This window comes from Protopterus annectens, chromosome 8.part0, assembly GCF_019279795.1.
Source record: "Protopterus annectens isolate FY-2018-M chromosome 8.part0, PAN1.0, whole genome shotgun sequence".
In the NCBI taxonomy this organism is placed as follows: Eukaryota; Metazoa; Chordata; order Ceratodontiformes; family Protopteridae; genus Protopterus; species Protopterus annectens.
In genome coordinates, this window is record NC_056741.1 from 1,380,127,752 (window position 1) to 1,380,151,874 (window position 24,123).

The 24,123-nt window shown below is 41.1% G+C and overlaps 1 protein-coding gene across 1 annotated transcript in view; it reads left to right on the forward strand.

Moving 5' to 3' along the window:
- The window catches only part of LOC122809445 (palmitoyl-protein thioesterase ABHD10, mitochondrial-like), a 244,813-nt gene that overhangs the window by 116,217 nt on the left and 104,473 nt on the right, over positions 1–24,123 (forward strand). Inside the window, exon 3 of the mRNA XM_044080964.1 lies at positions 18,463–18,574. Within this exon, the coding sequence (XP_043936899.1) occupies positions 18,463–18,574 (112 nt within the window). The remainder of the gene's footprint in view (positions 1–18,462; positions 18,575–24,123) is intronic.

Consider the following 24,123-nt stretch of genomic DNA (forward strand, 5'->3'; position numbering starts at 1 on the left):
GTGTAGAATTATTTCCCCCTTGTTTTGAGGGTTGGGAAAGAAGGTGGGGAGGTGTATGGCCTGGTTAAAGGTCACATCAGATACCACCTTGGGCATAAAGGAGGGGTCAGTCCTCAGGGAGACTCTGTCTGCATGGAAAATTATGAAGGGCTCAACAGCCATGAGAGCTTGAAGTTCCAAGACCCTTCTGGCTGAGGTGATAGCTAGTAGGAAGGCAGTCTTCCAAGAGAGGTATTTCAATTCTTTTGAAGTGGCAGGTTCAAAAGGAGGTAAGGTTAGTTTCTCTAACAAATAATTCAGATCCCAGGGTGGCATTGGAGGCCTTCTGGGAGGCCTGATATTAGAAGACCCTCTGAGGAATTGCTAAATCAAAGGATGAGAGAAAAGGGGTGGGTCAGAATCGTAATGGGCAGAGATGGCCGAGGCATGTATTTTAATAGAGGAGAAAGAGAGGCCACTATTGAGCAACTCTGCTAGGTAATCCAGGATGAGAGGGCTTGGAAGTTGGGAGGTACTGCCCCCTTTAGATTGTTTCCAGGAGCAGAATCTTTTCCATTTTCCTGCATATGATTTTGTTGTGCTGGGCCTTCTGGCCTCTGTATTGATGTCCAGAACCTGTTTGCTTAACAGAGACTCCTTGTTAGTTTTTAGTTTATAAGCCATGCTGAACGTTTGAGAGTCTGAAGGTCTAGGTGCAGTACCTTCCCCCTCTCCTGGGTCAAGAGGTCTGACATCAGGGGAAGCAGCTTTGGGGGCTGTAAGGTCAGACTGCGTAATAAGGGGTACCAATGCTGTCTGGGCCAGTCTGGAGCAATGAGAATGGCCTTTAGTCTCTCCTCTCTTATTTTGATCAGAACCTTGGAATAAGGGGCAGAGGAGGGTATGCATACACAAAGAGGGAGTTACAGGGGAAGGTCAAGGCATCCACCTTCCATGCTAGGAGGTGATACTCCCTGGTACACAACTTGTAAAGCTGGTGATTGAGGTGTGAGGTAAAGAGGTCCACTTCTGGGGTCCCCCACTCCTGGATGATTTGCAGAAAAATTTCTCTGTGGAGCTGCCATTTGTGGGGGTCCAGTAAGTTTCTGCTTAGGTGGTCTGCCAGTGTGTTTTTGATCCCTGGTAAGTAATGGGCAATTAGGTGTAGCCCCATGGAGGTGGCTGTAAATCAGAGACTCATGGATAACCTGCACAGGGGGTAAGATAGGGTGCCCCCCTGCTTGTTGATGTACCACATTACTGTGGTGTTGTCTGTTTTTATAAGGAGGACCCCTGGCCTGAGATGGGGTTTGAAGGAAGTCAGAGCATTTTGCACTGCCATCATTTCTTTCTGGTTGATGTGCAAGTGAAGTTGCTGGGCATTCCAAAGGCCTTGCGTACACCTTCCTTCTAGGTGAGTGCCCCAAGCAATGTCTGAGGTGTCGGTGGTGATGGTCTGGACGGAAGGGCGGGAGGATGAAGGGAAGACCCATATTCATGGCACAGGCCTCTGCTCACCAGAGAAATTCGGCCCTTATACAAGGGATCAGAGGGAGAGTGGTCTCTAGGGACTGAGAGTGCTGATACCAAAGGTTCTTTAAGTACCACTGAAGTGTTCTCACGTGAAGCCTGGTGAGAGGGATGATAAGGATGCGAGATGCCATGTATCCCAGGGCTTGCAGGAACTTTCTCACAGTGAGGTGATTTCTGGAAGCCAGCTGGGTGAAGTAGAGAGGCAGGAAGCTCTGCTTTTCTGGGGATAGGAAGGCCATTTGGGTTGCTGTGTCTGGCACCGGTCCCAGGAAAACAATTTTTCTGGTGGGGTTTTGCTTTGATTTTTTTCTCGTTGATGGTGAACCCTAGGGAAGTTAGGAGTGATTTGACAAAGAGAAGGTCATGGAGCAACTTTTCTTTGCAGTCTGCCTGAATGAGGCAGTTGTCCAGGTAAGGGTAAATCTGTATATTTCTCTGTCTGCAGAATGCTATAGCTGGGGCCAAGCATTTGGTGAATACTCTGGGAGTAGTAGATAAGCCAAAGGGCAGTGCAGAGAACTGAAAGTGTTGATAGCCTGCTCTGAAGCACAGGAATTTTCTGCATGATTCCCTGATAGGGATGTGGAGGTAGGCATCTTTTAGGTCTAGTGTCACAAGCTAGATATTTCATGTGAGCATAGCCAGTTGCTGCTGTAAGGTTAGCATTTTGAATCTGGGGACCACCAAGGAGATGTTCAGTTTGGATAGATCCAGGATGGGTCGCCAAGTGCCCTCTTTCTGGGAACAAGAAATAGTCTGGAGTAAAAAACTTTTCCTGTTTGATCTGGAGGGACAGTTTCTACTGCCCCCTGGGATATTAGAGTTTGGACCTGTTTTTGGGGGGAGGTCTGGGTACCTTCTTAGAATAGGGAGTTTGCTAAAGGAGAATCTATATCCTGAGAAATTATTTTTAAGACCCATTGGTCCTTGGTTATAGAGACCTGAATTGTCCTTCCCTTCCTCCTAGTCTTTGATGAGTGAAAGGAGGGCGGGGGGGGGAGTCATTGTGAGTGCTTGCCATAAAAGCTTGGCTTAGAACTCCCTGCCTTAGAGACAGAAGTGATCCATTGTTTGCTTCTTTGCCGGCCCTGGGATAGGGGCCTGGATGGCCTGTCCCTGCGGGGATTACCTTGGCCCTGTCTGCTACGTGCAGGGAAGGCCCAGTGCTTAGAGGGAAAGTTCCTGCTGAATCTGGGAGGTTGAACTTGAAAGAAATATTTTACTGTTTGCATAGATTTTGCTTTGTCTTCCATCTTTTTAAGCACCTCTTCTGCTTTTTCCCCAAACAGGCATTCCTTATCTAGGGGTTCATCAGTAAGTTTAGACTTGACATGATCAGAGAGAGGTTGTTCCTTCAGCCATGCATGTCATCTAATAACAGATCCTGTCACTGGTGCCCTGCTAGAGGCTTCTAGGGCATCATATCCACATTGTAATGAGTGTTTGGCCACTTGACAAGCAGAGTGCAATTCTTCCAGCTATTTTGAGTTGGCACCATCAGGAGAGGTAGCAATCTTCTGTTTTAATTGTTCCAAAGTGTGGTGTTGATATTTTTACATATGGAACTGACAAGTGAGTGCTCTGATAGCTAAAGTAGTAGAGATGTATAATTTCTTACCCCATCTGTCCAGAGCTCTGGAGTCTTTGTCAGAAGGAAAAAGATTCTTGGCAGAACTAGTCTTAGCTCCTTTGGGTCCCTGTGTAATGACCTCAGGGTCTGCAGCAGGATTCCTGTACAGGTATTTGTGAGAATCCTGTCAGGTTTAGTTGGAGCAGGAGGCAGGGTATCAGGGGCTAAGCTGGATTAATGGAAGACATCATCCACCACTTCCAAAATCGGTGTGATGGCCAGGGGTCTGTGCTGGGGCGGGTCCAGAAATTCTCTAAGTCATTTCTTTGACTGAGGGAAGTCTTGAGATTCCCATTGAAAATATTCCCTGGGGGAGTGAAGGGTTTCTCCAAAAGAGAGGTCCTCTGGAGAGGAGGCAGATGGGACGGATTTCTCTGCATCTGAATCCTCATAAACAGTTAAGGGATGTTGTTCCTCTTCAAAACCAGAATAATCAGATTCATCAGACTCTTGGTCTGTCATAATTTCTGGAGGAGGATGCCTTTTCCTTTTTGGAGTGGGGGCGTGAGTACCTCGGATAAGGGAGATGAGATACTCTGCCATTTTAAGCATTTGAGCTTGGGGTGGGGGAGCAGTGGCAAGATGGTGGCTACAAGCAGATTTCCTAGGAGTGGCCTGGCTTCTAGGCCTGAGATAATCCATCGGTCTCTGAGAAGCAGTAGTCAGATGCAGATGTCGTTTTTTTGTCTAGAATCGGTAGTGTGAAAGGCCTCCTCAGAAGCCAGTGCCTGCATTGCAACTCCAGACCCAACCGAGGCAGAGACAGCCAAAGGCTCGAAAGACAGATTTCTGAGACATACCGGATTCCAAAAGGGTCTCAGCAGAGGCCTGTGTAGAAAGCGAATTAGGCATCAGGGGCTACGAAAGTGCCTCATTGAATTCCAGAGAACTGACGACTTGCTTAGCGGTAGAGTCGTCGAAAGGCTTAGCCTTGTGTGGCCTGTCTCTATCTTTATCTCTACTTTTTTTGGTATATCAACAGATTGTTGGCTGACAAATGTCATATCAGAATTTGAACATGGAACATGAAAATAATTGTTTACAAAAAGAGCTCTACAGCGAATGGTTCTCGTATTAAAGAGGGCACAGAACTGGCAACGAGGGACGTTGTGGTCTGGGCCTAAACAAGTAATGCAGTAAGAATGAAAGTCTCGGTGTGGGATCTGCTTTCCACAGGTGAGACAATTGTTAACTTTTTCAGACATCAGTTAGAGCAAGAAAAAAGGGTCCCCAGCAGGGTACTTAGCTTTAGACACTTTCTGCTGAAATTCAACTTCTGGTAGTGACCGACTGGCACTCGTGCGAACTACTTCTGCTACGGGCTCCACAGCAAGAAAGACTGATGTAATGACATGGGCTGCCTTGCTTTATAGCACTGATGACCTGACATCAGACTACAGCTGACGTCATCCATTGCACAAAAACATTGACTCTGGTATTTGGGCCGACCGAGGGCTACCACAGCAGGGATAACCCACAGGTAATGACTGCAACAGTGAAACATGAAGAACATCTGCAGGCCCAAAATGAAGGAATTCTGAAAGTCCAGTATAGAACTTGAAACCATCCTACAATGGTCCTCCAATAACCTCCCACAAGAGACCATTACACTAGGGGACTTTAATATTAACTGGTACTCCTGCAACTCTGACCACCCTACCACCCATATCAACTTCTACGGCTTTACCCAATTAATTCAAACCACAAGGTTTGATAAAACTACTAAAAAAGAAACTATCCTTGACTGGATTCTCACCAACTACTCCATACTTTCCTATAGTTCTGGTACCCTCCCCGATTCACTCAGTGGCCTCCCAACATACATTTTACATCATCAGGCAAATCCTACAAAAAAAAAACATCTACTTACCAAATTCGCAACAACAAAAATTTCAGGCCTCAAGATTTCATAACATACCTTAAGCTCTGCAACTGTAAATCCCTCAAAACTTTATCCCTGGGCAGTGCAGTCGATTACTTTAACACCACATTTTTAAATATCTTAAATAACCTGGCCCTTATCAGGGCAATATGAGCAAAATGTAATTACTCTCCTTGGCTCACTAAACAGACAAAAATCACTCCTAAAAGAAAGGGATAAAGCGTGACACGAATGGACCCACTAAACAGACAAAATCAATCCTAAAAGAAAGGGATAAAGCATGACACGAATGGACCCACAAAAAATCAATAGTTACTCACCAGAAAAATCCGCAGCTAAGAAACAAAGCCAAAACCCAAATAAGACTTGATAAGAATTACTATAGTAGCTTACAACCTAAATACCAAAATAATCCTCAAAATTTCTGGACCACTTTAAATAACATACTACAACCAGGTCAGACTAAGACCCCCCAACCAACAGCAAGTAACCCCTAGAATGTTTTGCTACCCAGTTTAATAAATACTTCCTTGACTCCATCAAAATCCTTACTAACCAAAACTTCCCATCACTGCCCATCAACCTAACCTGTCTACTAGATAATAACAACATATTCTCCTTAAAACCAGTCCCAACACACAACATACACAAATACTTGCTCAGGCTAAAACCCACAACCCTGGCAGCTGACAACCTACCCTCAACATATTTAAAAATAGCAGCTGAAGCCATCTCTTATGCAGTTTCCTTACTAATTAACCGTTCCATATCCGAGCAACGCATCTCCACACTCTCTGGAAAATTGCTCATATAACACCCCTACACAAAGGAGGACCCTCCACCGACTTCTCTACCTATCGGCCCATAGCAATCCAATCCCCTCTATCAGAAATCCTTGAAAGGTGTGTTCAGACCCAAATACTTAACCATCTCCTAGACAATAAATTACTTACAAATACTCAGCATGGCTTTTGCCCCTACCATAGTACTACCACAGCTCTTATTAGCTTCACTAACACCATCAGTCAACTTAGAAATAAAGGTGCGCTAGTATCAGCAATCTTTTTAGACTTATCAAAAGCCTTCGATCCAGTGTCTCATAACAAACTGATGACTTCCTTGTCCAAACTGAACCTAAGCTACTCCACTCTAGCCTGGTTTCAGAACTACCTCATAGATCGGCAACAAGCGGTAAGGTGGAACAAAGCTCTTTCTCCCTTACTGCCAGTGACTATGGGCATGCCTCAAGAGTCTATTCTCGGCCCCCTCCTTTTTAACCTGTTTACAAATAATCATAATGCTACAACTCTGGCCACATTATACAGTATGCAGACGACTCCACTGTCATATGTTCTGCCCCAACTCTATCTGAACTACAGAACTTAACCCAAACATACTTCAATGCTATTGAATCATGGTTGGCAGATGCAACGTCAATCTTGAATCCAAATAAAACTAAACTCAAGCTCTTCCACTCCACTAAATTCAAAACCCAATCCACTTACTTCAACATCACATCCAATAATAAGACTTTGATTGAACCAGTACCATCCACCCAAATTCTCTGTGTTGTTATTGATCAAGATCTGAAGTTCGACTTACACATTGCCCAGACTGTAAAAAAAAGTACACAAGAAAATAGGTACCTTATACAGATGCAAAAACTACCTAACCACAAACTCCAGAATAACCAAATCAGACCTAAGCAAGCTAGATGCCTGCTATAGTAAGATAGCTAAATTTGCCACTAGCTGTCCTCCTAGAACCCATCATTGTAAGGCACTAAGACAACTATCTTGGTTAGAACTACCCCACCAACTCATTCTCACACAACTCTGTACTGCCCACCAAATGTACTATAAACCCGATAAAACACCAGCTCTACAAGGCCTCCTCAATCCCCATATAAGTACCCGTCCACTAAGATCCACTAATAAAGCTCTAATTGAAGTAACCAGGAGTAAAAATAGCTCAGGTGACTTTCTATACTCCTAATAAATTGCTAAATTGTGGAATGCCTTACCACTTGAAATTAGAACTATAATTTTAAAAACTTCAAACATCACATTAAAGCCCACCTCAACAATTCCTGGACTTGTACATGTACTGGGCATGGGTAGCCCAAACCATGGAACTAGCCGATTTTAAAATTTTAATTGCATATGCATTGAATTTAAGCCATATGACTGACTTATGTTGTTTTTTTCTTTCTCACTGTTAATATCCACCAGATTTTAAGTCTTCAGTTTGCTATGCTACCTGTATATAAGACTAAGTATTGTAATTGCACTTTATTATATACAGTGTCACTACCTGCTACTACTGTAAGAACTGTCTTCTAGAAGCGTTAGTCTCCCACTTGGCCAGTCTATTCTGTTCTAGTCTTTTCACCATTATGAATGTCTGTTACTATTTTTTTATTTATTGCATTACACAATTTTCTTTCTATTAACATAATAGTTTACTAACAATGGAGCTTTTCTCCCCGGGCCTCCGCTGAAAAAGGGTTTTATGCCCAGTCGGACTCTCCTGGTAAACAAATGTAAAATAAAATAAATAAAATAGCATTTTTTTTACATACAATTTACTGTTGTTTTTCAGTTCCATTGGCTAAATGAAAGCTGAAAAAAATGCAGAAGCAGGCAGCTGTTTGCAAATCACAGGGGAAAAGAAACTAGATGTAGTCATATGGCTTTGTTTGGGTTACACCCAATCCTTGTAACTCATGTTAAAAGAACATGTGGTATATTGCAACAAGTGTCAAAACACATTAGAAATACAAATAACATTAGGCTGCAGTCATAAGACACAAAAACACCTCAGCCTTGAAGCCATTTTACTTTGTTGTCCATCTGAAATTCATATTTGGGGGACCTATAGTTCATATTTCATAAAGCTGGGTTAGGAAAGGCTTTTCTTTATATGATGTATTTAACTAGTTTCATGACAGTATATCAATTCCATAATTCATTGGCCTAAGCTAATATCTGAAACATGAATATAAATTGCTTACAGACAGGATTTCTCATCCACAAACACATTTTAAAAATGATGTATTAGGGTTGAGGCAGCAGTGGGAGACATACCTACATTTTTGTAGTGTGAGGTGGGGAGGGGGCACGACAGTATGCCAGTAACCCAGTGTAGTTAGAGGATATTGTTGACCCAGAAATATTAACTGTAAATTGCTGTAAGTATTTTATGGTTTGGAAGTTGTATTCTGTAACTGCACTCCAGTAGTGGTTCAATGTCACAAGAAAAATCTCTTTTTCCCCATATTTCCTAAGATAGAAACACAAAGGGACACTTTTGTCATATCTCTCTCACCGGAAGTGTGTTCAGGCTCTGTCTTCCCTTAACACCCTTGGACTTAGTTAGAGGCATCTTTTGTAGGTGCCTGTAATGGCCCTGAGCTGGTGGTAGGATAAGAAGGTAGACTTTGGGTCATTTGATCCTTCTCTTAAGCCATCTGTCCAGGAACCTGAACCTGTTCCAAAATCCAGGTCAGTAACAGGGCTTTTAAAATCTATCTGCTGAATCAAAGGGTCAGCTCTGTGTTGTGTTTCTTGACAGTGCTCTAGGTGTTGGGTTATTGGCTCTGGATCAAATTCAAAGACGGCATTTGGTTTCTGGTTTATGGACTGATGTGTTACTGGTGCTATACGTGTTTAATATGAGCTAAACCACCACAGTATGGATAAGTGTTCTACACATACCTCTTAAATGTCCCTGACACAGAATGTCCCAGGTTTTGCCTAATTTATTTTGGCCCATTATTTATAAAATCGGTGGTTTTCTGGCAAAGGTTTGAGGACTGCAGTCATTAAAAAACAATGGCTATTTGAGTTTCAGACTTCACATCCTTCAGAAAAATTATGCTCATGCAAAACATGTTAGTCTTGCAGATTTCTAAGTTTATAAGAGCAGTATTTAAAATCTGTCTCTGATTTTGGGATTTTGTCCACCCCTCCCTATTATTTTTGGCTTTCTTTCTGCCTTCTGCTATAACAGGCTGAGGGCTATGATTCTATATTAGCTGCTTGGTTCTTCAGTAAGGCATATTATTATTTTTATTTGAATTAGTATCATAATGGTCTTTTTTTCAGGGTGTATTTAGCACATACCTCAAGCTTTTTTAACCTTGGTTTAACATTTGCTTGTTTGAATCTTGGTCTGTTTTGTAAAGAGTTTTCTGAAAAGCATTATAATAAACATTGAGATGAATAGTAAATGTTTGGTGTCCTCAATACAGACTTATGTTGATTCTTGTCAAGACATCACAACACACACATCATGTTCACTAACATCAAGATATTCCCAGTAATGTCCTACATAAATCAATATAACTGAAACACACACACACTCTTGCACTGTCATATGGAGGGTTTCACTCCCACAAACCCTTAAGTAACTAAAGTAATTCCAGGGCTGTACAACCATGGAAAAAGGATAAACACAGTGAACATGAGAAAAGTGTTCTTTCACCCTATGTGCAGCATTTAACCTCTGCTTACCATATGTAAAAACTGCACCTGCATCTCCGAGAAAAGCAGCTTGCAACTAATGACATAATGCTTAACAAAACTGAATGGCACCTGCAGCTCAAATTATTTTGAATAAAAATCCACTTCCTCACTGAATCATCTTCACTGTTACACCACCTCAACCAACACCTGTGTTTCCAGAAACAATAAGAACACAAGCTAAAAAATAAAAAGTTACCAAAACATCGCCACGAATCCACAAGCCAAAAACACTTAACCAAAACGCCAAAATTCACAAATACTATCACTTGACATTACCAGTGCAGTCCAACTGACATTTATGAAACTGTAGATGATAAATTGATATTCTGTCAATTGAGATATCACTGTAAGTGCCCTGCACACCTCTAGCTGAGGTACCTAGACCAACACCACCAGTGCTCCAGGTAACACCTGAGGTCATACCTTCGTTTTACATGTCATGTATCAGCTTATTTCTGAATAGATGTTGGTTATGACATTTAATTGCTTGCTTGTATGTGAACCATATATGGCAATGAGATGCCTAAGCATGTCCATGACTAAAGTATTCCAGTATTGGAAGATGGCAATAGTGGCTCCCCTCCATAATGAAGAAGATGGAGTAAAAGAAACTGATGGAGTTCCAGACCAGTCAGCCTGACATCAGTGCCAAAAAAAGTTTAAAAAAGTCCTGAGAAGAAGAAGACTGGATGCTTTCTTAAAAGACAGGCACCAATATGGGTGTATAGCCATAAGAGGCTGTCACTAAACCTGATCAAACACAGGAGAACTGGGCAAAGGAATACTGATAGATATGATCTACCTGGCTTCGGTGAAGCCTTGAATGCAAATGGATAGAGACCTGGATTAAGAATAGGGCACATTGGGGAAATGGGTAATATCCAGGTTAATGGACATGAGCATTGGAGTCCTGCAGTGGTCTACTGTGAGTCCTGTGCTCCTCAGTCTGTTATCTGAGGAAGTAGAGAACAGACTAAACTTCCTTTTGGATTACCCAAATATAGAGGCTGCAACTGATTATGAGAGGGAAAGCGTCTGAAAGGCTCTAAGCAGGCAGGACAGATGGGCAAAGAAGTGGCACTGAGGTTCAGTGTAGACAGATGCAAAGTACTACAGTGGGGTAATAAGATGGTGCAAGGTACCAGCTGAGGAGAACAGAAGAGAACTGAAAGTGACAGAAAATGAAAAGAACCTGGGAGTGGTTATCATAGCAGGAATGAACAGGTAAGGAGATTGTGAGGCCAGAGGCATACATGGTACTGGAATATATGCTTAAGGGATGTATTCCACAAGTACAAAAGTAATGATCACTCTATAAAGAGCCAGCCTGAGACCATACATTGTGTATTGTATGCAGTTTTGGAAATCATGCAAAGAAGAGCTCGAGGAAGTCAAGAGTTGGAGGCATAGAAGGGAAAGTTACGACCAAAGAAAGTACACTTGTGTAAAATCTTACCATAACAGTAGTTGCCCTTCTCTTCACTGTTGCAGTATTTATAACTTAAGGGATCTCTTGCCAAGGATAGCCCAACATTCAGGTAGTATAACAAAGCCCTCAGTATTTACAGGCATTGTACGTCATACGTACGCTCCCTGCACAAGGCATAGGCCATAAAGGTGACTAGAGACTCACACACTCAGAACTGAAAAAGCCCCAGGAGGCACATAATGCCTCTAGGGATAAAGAAAACATGTGCATCCAGAAGGACAAAAAAGAGAAGAGCCCTCGGCCAGGAGGGCAAGAAAATAAAAGACTAGAACAGAGGGGACAGGAAGGAGGCAGTGAATACAGTAACAGTGAAGAGGACATCTACTGTTATGGTAAGATTTTACACAACTGTGCTATGTCCTTCCTTATCAATGTGGCAGTATTCATAACTGAAGGGAGAGTACAAAAGTTCAAGAGGAAGCCTGGGAGGAGGACAACACAGAAACTCATGCAGGATAGCCCTGACAAAGCCAGCTCTGGTCCTGGAAATAACACCCAACTTCCAATGCTTAGTGAAGGTATGAACAGAAGACAAAGTAGCAGCCTCAAGGGTGGAATTGGTGTCCACCCCTTGATAAAAGGACCAGAGGAGACAACAGCCCTGGTAAAAATGAGCCTTCACTAATGAGGAAAGATATTTACCATAAAAAGAATAACAAAATAAATGGCTTTCGAAATCCAGGAAGAGATGGTTTGCTTAGAAACATCCAAATACAAGGACCTGGGATGAAAGGAAACAAAAAGCTGCTGTGATCTGAGAATAACTTTAGTTTTATCCAAATAAAATCTGAAATGACAATGCAAATCCAAGGTGTCAAGAACATTCTCACTGGTAGACTGCAGAGAAGGAAAAAAGGAAAGCAGATGAATAGACTGATTAAGGGATAACTCATTCACCACCTTTGGCATAGAAGAATGGTTAGTACAACAGACACCCTGTCTCTGTGGAAAACTAAGAAAGGAGGTACAGCCATGACAGCCTGAAGATCAAACACTCTCTTGTCTAAAGTGAGAACCAAAAGAACAGTCTTCCAAGTAAAATGTTGAAAGGAAGCTGAAGAAGCAGGCTTAAAAGGAGTCTTAAGTAATAGGATCATAGGAAGTTACTAGGCTATTGGCCCGGAGACCCTTATAAGACTAGCCAAGAGGTATCCCATGTATAAACAAATCAGCACCCAATGCCCCTGTCCAGCAGGGACATGGGTGGAATCCCAGGGATGTATTTTTTGTTTTTCATCTAGTTATCCAGGTTGCACTTAAAAAGGAGTAAAGAGGTACTCTGCTTAATGTGGAGAGGGAGTTTATTCCACAGATGGGGGAGTCTCTGGGACACAAATATGCCCCGTCAACAAGTCCTATTAATGTCTCAGAGCAGGTTGAGTTTGCATGTGTGGGTTACTCGAGTGCAGCTTGACTTGCAGATCTGCAGCAGTCCCATCAAGGCGAGGTCACCACTGAGGAGTTTGTATGAAACAGAGTAGAGGGATAGGGCTTTTAGCCTATTTGTGTATGGTAGACTTTTGAGGCCCTGGATTCTCCTGGTGAGGAACCTCTGTGGTCTCTCCAGCTGCTGCATGTGCTTTGCGAGGTACATGCCGAATGGAGCATTGTACACAATAATGGGCCTTACAAGGGAAGAATACAGGGATGACCTCCTTGTCCCTGGATGAGCTACCCTTACTTATGAGGTGGGCCATGTAGAAAGCTTTCTGTACAATGGAAGCAACATGGTGGTCAAAAGTTAGGTTGCTATCAATCTGGGTGCCCAAATCCCTCATGACTGACTGAGTCAATTTTTCAAATACAAAACTGAGGTCCCAGGAAGGCAGAATAGGCTTCCTGGGAGTCTTGATATGAAGGATGCCTTTAAGAAATTGCTTGACTTCAAATCTGGAGGACAGAGGAGGAATCGAAGGCAGACATGCAGAAATTGCTGACAGGTGAGCTTTAACTGAAGAATATGCTAACCCAGCATGGAGCAGATCATACGAATAAGAAAGAACCAGAGGAACCTCCACAGATAGTGTTCCTGATGGTGACAGACAGTCTTTTCCATTTGGACATACATGATTTCATGGTAGTGAGTTTCCTGGCCTCCTGCAGGACCTGTAGCACATCCTCAGAAAACAGGTGCCTAAAAAAGGATCAAAACTCTCACCCACAATATCGGTTGAAGAGTGGACAAGTGAGGATGGATGAGACCCCTTGTGTTGTGTGAGAAGGTACACCTGGTCAGGTAACTTGTGGTGATTGTCACTGGCCAGGTGAGAAAGAAGGGGGAACCAATGCTGTCTGGGTCAAAAGGGAGTCACTAGCAAGTGTCTGGGAGTCCTGCTTTATCTTGTGCAAGACTCATGGTAGCAAAGGAAGGGAAGGGAAGTCATACAGAAATATCCCTTCCAAGGAAAATACAGGGCATCCACTTTCCAAGCCAGAGGATTTGGGACTCTAGAACAGAAGAAAGGAAGTTGTTTGTTCAGAGGAGAGGCAAAAAGATCTACCCGGGGAATATCCCACCAATGGACAATGTCCAGGAACACATCTCTGTGAAGCATCAATACATGAGTTTGTGCACTAGACTTGTTCAAAGAGTCGGCTACTAGGTTGTGCTCTGAGGGAATGTAAACTGCCTGAAGAATCATTTGATATTGGGCAGCTAGATCTCGGCCTGCAGAGCTAGTCTGCTAAGAAGATAGGACCTTGTACACCCTTGCTTGTTTACATACCATATCGCTGTGGTGTTGTCTGTGAAATTTTTGAGGGGTCTGGGATGAAAGAGGGAATGAAAAGCCTGAAGAGGTAGAAGGAGAGACCTCATTTCCTTTATACTGAAGTGTTCTGGCCTCTGATGAAGAGGCCAGAGACTCTGAACATTGAAAGAGATGAAGAAGGTCCCCCATCCCCTGTCTGAGGCATCTGTAAAGAGCTCTTGAGTTGGAATTGGAGCTTGGAAAGGAAGTCCCATGTTGAGAGAAAGTTGAAAAATCCACCACTGAAGTTCGAGCTTGAGGCAGGAAGGGGAAGGTACTGGGATGTCCAGAGGGAGGCAATGTTTGAGCCACACTGACTTGAGGTAACACCATAGCTTTCTCACGTGGAGCCTGGCCAGAGGGAGCATGGGAATGGTGGAAATCATGAATGCAAGGACCCTAAGAAATTTTCTGGCCATGACTGCAGCCAGAGAAAGAAGAGGCTGGAAAAAGGCAGTGAGAGACAGGGCCTTGGGGGCAGGCAGAGATGCCAGTATGGGGATGGTCTGAAGCCTGCAACCAAGGAAAATATGATCCCAAGAAGGCATCAAAGCTGATGTCTGGAAGTTTATGGTGAGTCCCAGACACTGTAACAGGGAAATAGTAAAGTAGATATCCTGAAGCAGAGCACTGGGGAGAAAGCTTGAATGATCAAATCTTCCAGACAGGAAATGATCTGAACTCCTCTCATCCTGCAAAAGGCAATGACAGGAGTAAGGCATTTAATGAATATACTTGGGGCAGTAGAGAGGCCAAAGGACAAAACAGAGAAATGTAAACATTTCCTGAAAAGGGGATATATGGGGATATGAAGGTAGACAGCTTTGATGTCCAGAGAAAAGAGAAAGGTCTGGGGTGGAAGAAGGGGAAATAGAGTTTGAAGCGACAACATCCGAAAGGATGGAATCTTGGGAAAGATCCAGAACTGGTCTCCAAGTGCCCTCCTTTCTGGAAACCAAAACTATTCTGATATAAAACCCCCTCCCTATTTGGGTAGGAGGCACAGCTTGAATGGTGTCCTGGACCAAAAGACCAAAAGAGACAGGAGTATGTCTGGGGAAGGACGAAGTTGTTCTCATGGAGGTTTAGGGATGCCCAAAAAGGGAAGAAGGGATTTCCAAACACTGGAATATTCCTAGTGAATAATGGACAGAACCCAATAGCCTGTTGTAATTTTTAACCAGTTTGGATGAGACAAGGAAATACGGAGGGATAAGGGAATCTGGCTAAGGGAAATGGGAAACAATTTGCCAAACAGAACCTAGCCTATCCTGAAAATCAGGTTTATTGGAGGTATGGTTTGAGTAGATTTAGTAGGAGGCACACATCTAGAACCCTTTTCTCCCTCATGCGGAGGGTGAGACTGCCTGAGAACAGAAGCAGATTTGGAGAGGTAATTCCTCTGAAACTTAGGAATAGGAGAAGGAAAAATATGTTTCAACTCCTGAAAGGCTTTACCCTTATTGTGGAGAGACTTGAAAAGTTCAGCAGCAGCAGCAGCACCAAAAAGATTTTTATTGTCCAGAGGAGCATTAAACAGTTTGGTGTTAATGTCTTTGGGCAAAGCCTGAAGATGAAGCCAAGAGTAATGTTTCATAACAGAACCAAAGGCAGCAGCCCTGGAGGAGCCATCAGCTGCATCATAGCTACATTCAATAGACATGCAAGCAACTTCAGAGCTAGAGCTCAACATGGAAAGGGAAGGCGTTTTCCCCTCAGAATCAGGAAAGTCAGAAACCACTTTGGAAACCTGAGAAAGGACGGCCAAAGTATACCTGGTCATATGAGTCTGGTAGTTGATAGCCCAAAAGAATAATGTAGCACCAGTGTAAACCTTTTTGCCTGCCTCTTCATGGCCCTACTATTATTATCTGAAGGGAGCAAAATTCTGGAGGGATTGTTAGAAGACAGACACTACAGAAGGATAAGCAGAAAGGCATTTATAAAGGAATTTTCATTTGTCAGGCACCTTGTAAAATCCATCAGGTTTCTTGGGTGCAGGTGGTTGAAAATCCGAGGCCACAGAAGTTGCTGAAAAGGTATCCAGGAGGACAGCCAGAATAAGGGGAGTAGTTGATGGCTTAGGAGCTCATAATACCATTTCTGAATGTCAGAGATTTGAGAACAATCCCATTAAAAAAAAAACTCCACCAAAAGTATCACCAAAAGAAACTTCCTTCAAAGGGGGATCTGGACTAATAGAATCATTTTCCACTGAACTGTTGTCCAAAAGGAAAGGACTTTGAGAAGAGTAACCCAAGGACTCTTCCACAGAATTCAGATCCACAGCTGAAGAATCTAGTTCCCTGTGTCTTTTAACAGGAGTGGAAGACAAGGGAAGGTCCGGCATAGACACCCCTTGAGGAGGCTTTAAAGCCATTAAAGTATTAAATAACTGCTGAGTAAAATTCTGCCATTCATGTTGAGGGAGCCTTAACTACAGGGGAAATATCTATTTTTCTACTAGATGTCCACACAAAACAACCTTGGAGGGTCAGACCCCTGGCAACATTCAATAAGCGTAGAAGGAATCTCCTCCCTAAGTAACATGTGCACAATCCCCCTCAGTCCCTCAGATAAAAATCAGCGGAGGTTCCCCCTCAAAGTCAGGAGCAGATATTTGTAAAGCCTCCAAGGATGTGCGAGAAGTTTGATCCATGCTGATCTCTGACAGGGTAGTGGCAGAGGAATCTGAGGCAACCACCACTTGATCCTCTGGGCTTTCTCTAGCCTTAAGAGAGATGTCCAGGAGAGGTTGAACAACAGCCATATCAGACCAAAGTTTTTGGGCCTTTTTCTTGGCAGACAGCTGACCCACAGAACAGGAAGATTCCGCCATAACACCTTGAGCCAACAGCTTAAGACGTTGGTTTATAAGGTAAATAGATAAGGAGGACAAACAACTATGTAGGGTGTTAGGGACAAAATCCTGGCAGATACAGCATTGGGTATGGTTGTGGGAAGCACCTATATAGAAAAGACACTGGTTGTGATAGTCTTTGTGAGGAATTTGCCTCCCATGCTGGCATTTTCCTTTTCTGGGTGACATGAACCCTTCAGTACTAAATAAAAAAGAAAGATAAGAAGAAACCCTAATGGGGCACTTATCTAAAACACAACATAATAACTAGCGTAGCTGAAGGACATTCAGACCAACATTCAATGACAGCATTCAGAATGGTTGCAAAGTTCTGAACGTATGTGTCCATACATCACCTTTATGCCTACACTTTGTGCAGGGAGTGTACGTGTGACATACAATGCCTATAAATACTAAAAGCTTTGGTATATTGACCAGATGTTGGGCTATCCTTGGCAGGAAACCCCTTAGGCTATGAATACTGCAACAGTGATTTGTAAGGATACCAACTGGAGCTTTTCTTGGAGACCAGGAAAGACAGATAAGCATGATAAGGGTTCACTGGATAATGCTTTGAAGATGAGAAGAAAGACAAAACGTGGCCAGAGAATAGAAAGACCACAGGCACCAGAATTAGAGTATAAATTATTTGAAAAAGTGAAAAAGTTCTTCCTGCAAAGGAATAGAAAAGAATAGAATGGGTGTAGGATGGGAGAGCATGGGTTCAGGTGTGACTGAAGTATAGTGGGAGTGAAGAAAGCGATATAGTAAATGGATAAACTACTGATGGAAAATGTCTTCTACTGACAAATTCAATTTAATAGTAAATCTTTTCACAGTTATAACAGCTGTCCTGTTAAGAGTTGGAATATTGTTTAGATTGGCTGTTGCTGTTCACACTGGCCGAGGTAAAGCAAATCAAGACTTTAACCTGCTTTAGTTTTCCAGTATTAATGGAATTTCATCAACTATAAACATTTGTGTCATTAATTATTTTTTTCGCTAGTTTTCCGCATCCTGTCAAGCTTCCTTTCCCTGGGACTCTCTGTTACCTTTTAGTTGATTTGACAATTAATCACCATGTTATAGGATGCCATCTTTTTATAGCACATCAGTGGTGCCAGTTGAGAATGCCAGGGTAAGGACATGGGCATTTTCTCCCAGCGTACAGTATTTGCTTATATTAATACTTCACTAGATACATGTTATCCCCTTTGCATGTAGTTAGGGTTGCTACCTTTTCAAATGGCCAAACTGGGACATTTCTGGTACAAACATCAGATTTTACAGGCTGACACATACCCACAGTCAGTACAAAGGATAGAACTTAACTTTTTTGCCTAAATAAAAGCTTATTCTTGTAGCATTTTAGTTGCTTATTCTGTTTCTTATAACATTTAGGTATTTTAGATTCAGAATAACTGTTTTATGCAACTATTACATAAAATATAGGAAATAATTTTGTCCTAAAATCTCAGGACATTTGCCATTTCTACAATTTTTTGTCAGGACACAACTACCCAAAGAGGGACTGTCCCTTGCAAAGTGGGACAGGTGGTAACCCTACATGTAGTGGCAGTGAGCACCACATATCTGTTACCAGTACTTCCTTTGTTCTGCTTGCACTTGGCAGCACACACACTCATGTTAGCATCCCCTGATAAGTGCTTGCAGTGCTATTTAAGCTTTCTCTTTCACCCAGTACCCAGAAGCAAGTTGTTAATTTTTGACAGTCAGTATTACTGCTGTATCTAATATTTGCTCCTTTATATAATTTAGCACCTATAAGTTTCTTCCATTCTGTTTTGTCCAGGTTCGATTACACTGGATGTGGAGAATCTGAAGGGAGTGTCTCTGAGTGCTTACTGGGTGACTGGAAAAATGATGTGCTCTGTGTTTTAGACAAGCTCACTGCTGGGCCACAGGTATGTGAATAGAGATGAGGTTGTGTCTTACATGGTGTGTTTCACCTGTGTAGATGTCTTAGAATGCCACATTCACTAAACCATTGTAGGACCTTAGAGCTGGCTTGGCCTGCCTGACTCTCCCTGCCTGTGTACTTACATGTTCTTACAGGCTGATGTGGTAGCCGGTAACTGATGCAGACTTTCCTACTTAAGATACTCACTAGATGAATTATGTGATAGTTTTTAAGCTTTTTTTCCTATGTGGCTGTGCATACCTTCTAGTTGGGGTAAAAATATGTCACTGATCTATGCTTTAGAGTACTTTGATTCTGCTGTGATTATTTGGACAACATATTTACTGCATTACCAATAGTGATTTTAATTTGTAGTGCTTAATTTTATTAGCAGCTAAGCTCCTGACATGTTTTAGAACAAAGACCGCATGTCCTAGTAGATGTTTCATTTTTACTCCATTCGCTACAGTTTATATACAGAATGGCAGCTGCAGTAATAATCCATGAGAAATAAAACCATGATATTGTGTAAGTCTTCTATTATTTTGTTTGTTGTGAACTTGCTTGGGTTGCCACCTGGTGGATATGACCACCAGTGCCATTTTATATTTTCTCTAAAATATTTGCAAGTTGAAACATTAAATTACAGCCCTTTATTTCTGAAGAAAAAAATGATATTTCCATAAGTAGAATGCTCTTTAATTATCTTTGAGATATGAGTAGTTGTTGATGTAAATAAAAAAAATCTGAGAGGTTTCGGAGCATGTCTAACAAGCCGTTTGCTGATATGCACGTATGTGTGTGTGTGTGTGTGTGTGTGTGTGTGTGTGTGTGTGTGTGTGTGTGTGTGTGTGTGTGTGTGTGTGTTTTGGTCCTTTTATTAGAGACGATTAACCTAAAAGGTGGATTCACAAGGTTCTTATGAAGTTTAGGGATCCCAAACAATTTCCCTAAACTTGGATTCGGAGATCACATGAATGTAAATTCCTCCTCAGTAATGTAGTGATCGTCACGTAAGGACTTTAGCATCTTGTCTACATATTCAAAGTGCAAATTGACCTTTGATAAGGAAACTTTCACGTAGAAGTCATCGTTGATCAGGTCTTCGTTAATTTTGTTTATGTATGTACATTGATCCATAACTACAACACCTGTCCCTTTATCAGCTTTCATCACTCTTATGTTACCATCATTTGACAAATCCACTAAAGATTTCCTCTCATTTCCAGTTAAATTAAAACATTTTTGTTTTGATTTAACATTTAACGTGTTTCTAACATCTTCTTTGCAGACTCTAAGGAATGTGGATAAAGTATTATTAAGAGGAAGGTTAACAAGACTTTTTTTTTGGGATTACATTATACCAAAATGTATCACTGTTCTGTGAATTATTAATAGGTTGTGAATTTTGTGTACCCCCAACATCAACACTCCCATCAAAAAGTAGTTTAAGATTCAATTTCCTGATGTATAACCTAAGATCAAGTAACACATTTGATAAATCCGCTCTTTGCGAGGGTATGACAGTGAACCCTTTCTTGAGTACATTAAGATGATCCTTAGATAAATTTTTGTTAGAAAAATTGAATACAGACATCAAATCATTATTAAAGGAAGTACATATAGTATTTTTACTTCTAAGAGTATCCTGACCCATCATATTGTCAAAAGCCAAAATCCGAGACTTAACACCAGAGACCTGAGTGTTTGTAGAAGGACAACAAAAATTGTCATTGTATAAGAAAGGATGTTTGCCCATATCCCCACCGGTAGAACAACCGGAAACCTTGGAACAACCAGCAAATTCTACATGTGGGTATTCAAAGGGTGTGTTATCGGAAAGATTTATTTGCAACTGAATCTAGTCACCATGTGTCTTGGAGGAAGTTGTGAGAACCTTGAACTTCTCCCTTTCCCTTTTCCTCTCATCGACAATGAGACTCCTGGAGTTGACAATTCCTTGTTCTCCTTCCCAGGAGTAAACCTTTGGTCTAAAAAAAATTGATGAAGAAAGAGGAATGTTACAAATAGACCCTGGATTAGTGTTCGTGTTACCAATGGCAGCAGAATTAGTGTGACTTAACGTATTGAGTGTCGGTGAATTAACCACTGCAACATCAGTGGCATTTCTAGTGGGTGTTTGGGAACCCAAAGTGGGTTGAATAATAGAGGAGGTATTACCTACGTTAGGAATCAAAAAGGAGTTCCTATTTTTTTCCTTCACCAAAGTTGTCACTGTTATAACTGTTTCCACCAGAGTGGAAAAGAAACCTCTCACCCACCACAGTCCCTCTGTTCTTGGAATTAGAACCTGTACCTGAATACCCAAAGGAACTTGTGTGGCTGTCTCTCTCAACGAACCTGTTAGAGTGGAAATGCATATTACTACCATAACTAGTATGACTCCTACCATTCCCATAATCATTATTAGTCACACCCGAATATGTACTGGGGGCCCCCCTTCTGTTCTCAGAGTAATTACCTCCATAATGTCTGTAGTTCTGAAACTGATGGAAGTTTCGCCCTTCACAGAAGTCAGTATAAAATGATGATCTAACAGGATAAGCATTACCAGCTTGATATTGAATTTGATCTCTCCTTAACTTGTTTCTTTTCCTATTTAATAGGGTAGCCGTATATCTGGTGATCTTAGGGACTATGGAGTCATATAAAGGTTTATGAATACAGAATTCTGGATGACCACAAATGCTGTCACTGAGCGTAGATATGTCAGCTCCAATCTGTTTTAGCTGTTCTCTGTTATCATTAATAATGACTTGAAGAGCTTTCAACCCCGCTTCATTAAACACTTTGCTTAATTCACAATGTAAAAAGGAATTCCTCTTAGTTCTATTCGGAAAATTGCTAAAATGTAAACCTTTAGGAACTATACCCAACTGTAAACATGGTTCTAAAAATTGTATGTCCAGTTCCAACCCTTTAAAGGACATAAACTTCCTTTCAAGTTTCATAATAAGAGGCTTACAATCAGTTAACATAGAATTATTTATGTTTGGAGCCACAAACATTTGTTGATTGATAAATTCTGTATCATCTAACAAAAAAGGATTAATCATAGAATGACGATTTAATAAACTCATTACTTCCAAGGAAACAGTAGAACTGCTGTTATGGCTGACAGGGCGGGGAACCTGAACATTATTGTGAACAGTAATAGGGTTGGGATATGTTAAAACACTTCCAGGTCTCAAAAATCCACTCCTGTTACCATCACCCAAAGTAGTAGAAAAATCACCATCAATAGCTTGGCTAACTTGGTCTATCTGTAAAACATTACGTCTGTTAACTAACTCATTAGAGCACACATTGTCATGTACATAACAATCAGTAGCCTGTCTTATAGGATGGCAAAAACCATTGTTGGAAATAGCAGCTGGCACTAATCGATTAACAAGGGGACCTTTAGAAATACCATCCCTAGAAGAAACAGATGACAAAGCTAAATTACTAAAAAGCTAAATTACTATACAAACCATTATCTTTATTTATTGTGTTAACATTTGCATCAGCTATAGTATTAACTGGTTAAATTAAATTTAACACAAGTCCAGAATGTGCACAACAACCAATAGTTCCTGTTCCTGTTTGTAAAACTTCATGAGAAACATTGCTCAGTATATTGACTTTGTCCTCAATCCATTGGTACAAGCAACACCCCATTACATAAAAGACTCCTGGGACTTTTTAAACACATTATTTAACACTGATGTGGATTTGTCTAGCTGTATTCTAGTTACATTGGACATTGTAGCCTTGTATACCAGTATACCCCATGTTGATGGTGTTGAGTATGTCAAACATTACTTAAGTAAATATGTGAAATTTCCAAAAACACGGATTGATACTTTGACTACACTGATTTCTCTTGTTTTAGATAACAGCTTTTTCCAATTTAATGGTGGCTTCTACCACCAAGTCAGGGGAGTGGCCATGGGGACCAAGATGGCCCCAGCATTTGCAAATTTGGTTTTAACTGAGTGGAGAATGGACACTTTGGTTCACTTACCTGTTTTTTTCCTCATGAAATGTTATAAAAGGTTTATAGATGATATTTTTTTTCTGTGGGAAGGTATTGTAGACCAACTTAATATATTTGTTGAGAACTTGTCAGAAAGTATTGGCTTTTTGAGATTTGTTATTGGTAATCAGGGTGATGCAGTTTCCTTTTCGGACATTAACATTTCTATTGACAGAGGTAATAATTGCTTTGAATCCTGCATTCACAGGAAAAGTACATTTAGAAATAATTACCTAGATTTTGATAGATCCCACCCTTACTTTATGAAGAGGAACGTTCTAAAGAGCCAATTTATCAGAGTGTCCAGACTAACCAGTGACAATATGGTTTTTGAGAAGGAATGTGATTTTCTCTCCTCGTTGTTTACGCAGAAAAACTACCCTTTAGCATTAATTAATTCAGTGAGGAGTCAAATCACTAAAGACAGACTCACTAAATTTAAACCCATTGTAACGCACGGTTTTACCCCAACACACCATACACACAGAAATATGACAGATTCCACACATACCCTCAGTATTTCCTTACCTATGTGTAGGGATCTAAATGACCTCAGGCTTGTGTTACTGAACAACTGGAAAATCTTACTTTGTGACCCTAACATTAAAACAAGTTTAGGTTCTAAACCTTTATTCTCATATAAAATAACTAAGACCCTGAAAATATTCCTTGAAAATAAAGACAGTCAATTGATTTTAACACCTGGTATTAACTTGGCTAAACCTAAAGGAATGCATGAATGTGGTAAATGTGTTTGTGTAAATACATCCTTAAAGGGGAATCTTATACTTTTCCACATTGCAATGTGCAAGTGCCATTTAACAGAGCATTTGATTGTAATTCCAGCATGGTAGTGTATTGTGCAGTCTGCTCCACATGTTCAAGTTTTTATATTGGGAAAACTGTCCGTAAGTTAAGTGACAGAATAAAGGAACATTACGGTGCCATCAGAAATAATGACCATGTTAATGCTCTTAGTAAGCACAGTACCTTATGTAATGATTTCAGGTCTTTGAAGTTCATAGTGTTGGAGCGGATTAAAGTTTTCTTTGGAGATTCAGATTGTAAATTCCAGCTACAGGAATTGAAATGGCAGTTACGCTTGAAAGCAGAGTTTTTTCCAGGGCTTAATGAGTCTCTTAATTTCAAATGTGCCTTAAAATGGTTCCAATGATTTTGTTAATTTTATATAGAGGGTCGGATGTGATTTACTGTAAACATTTTTTGGTATATACAGATGTGTACATATATTTCTTTCACTGTGTTTTATGTATATAGGCTGTCTTTTGTACATACTAGGAAAGTTCTCATGCAATGGCATTTTTTAAACATCATATCCTTACATATGCATTACTGTATTGGTTATGGTTTGCTACTACTGGCTTATGTTTGTATTTTAATATTCATGAGGTATGTTATGCTTTGTTATACATTAGCCCCTTGACATTTGATCCATTCTTAATATATATATATATATATATATATATATATATATATATATATATACATGGATG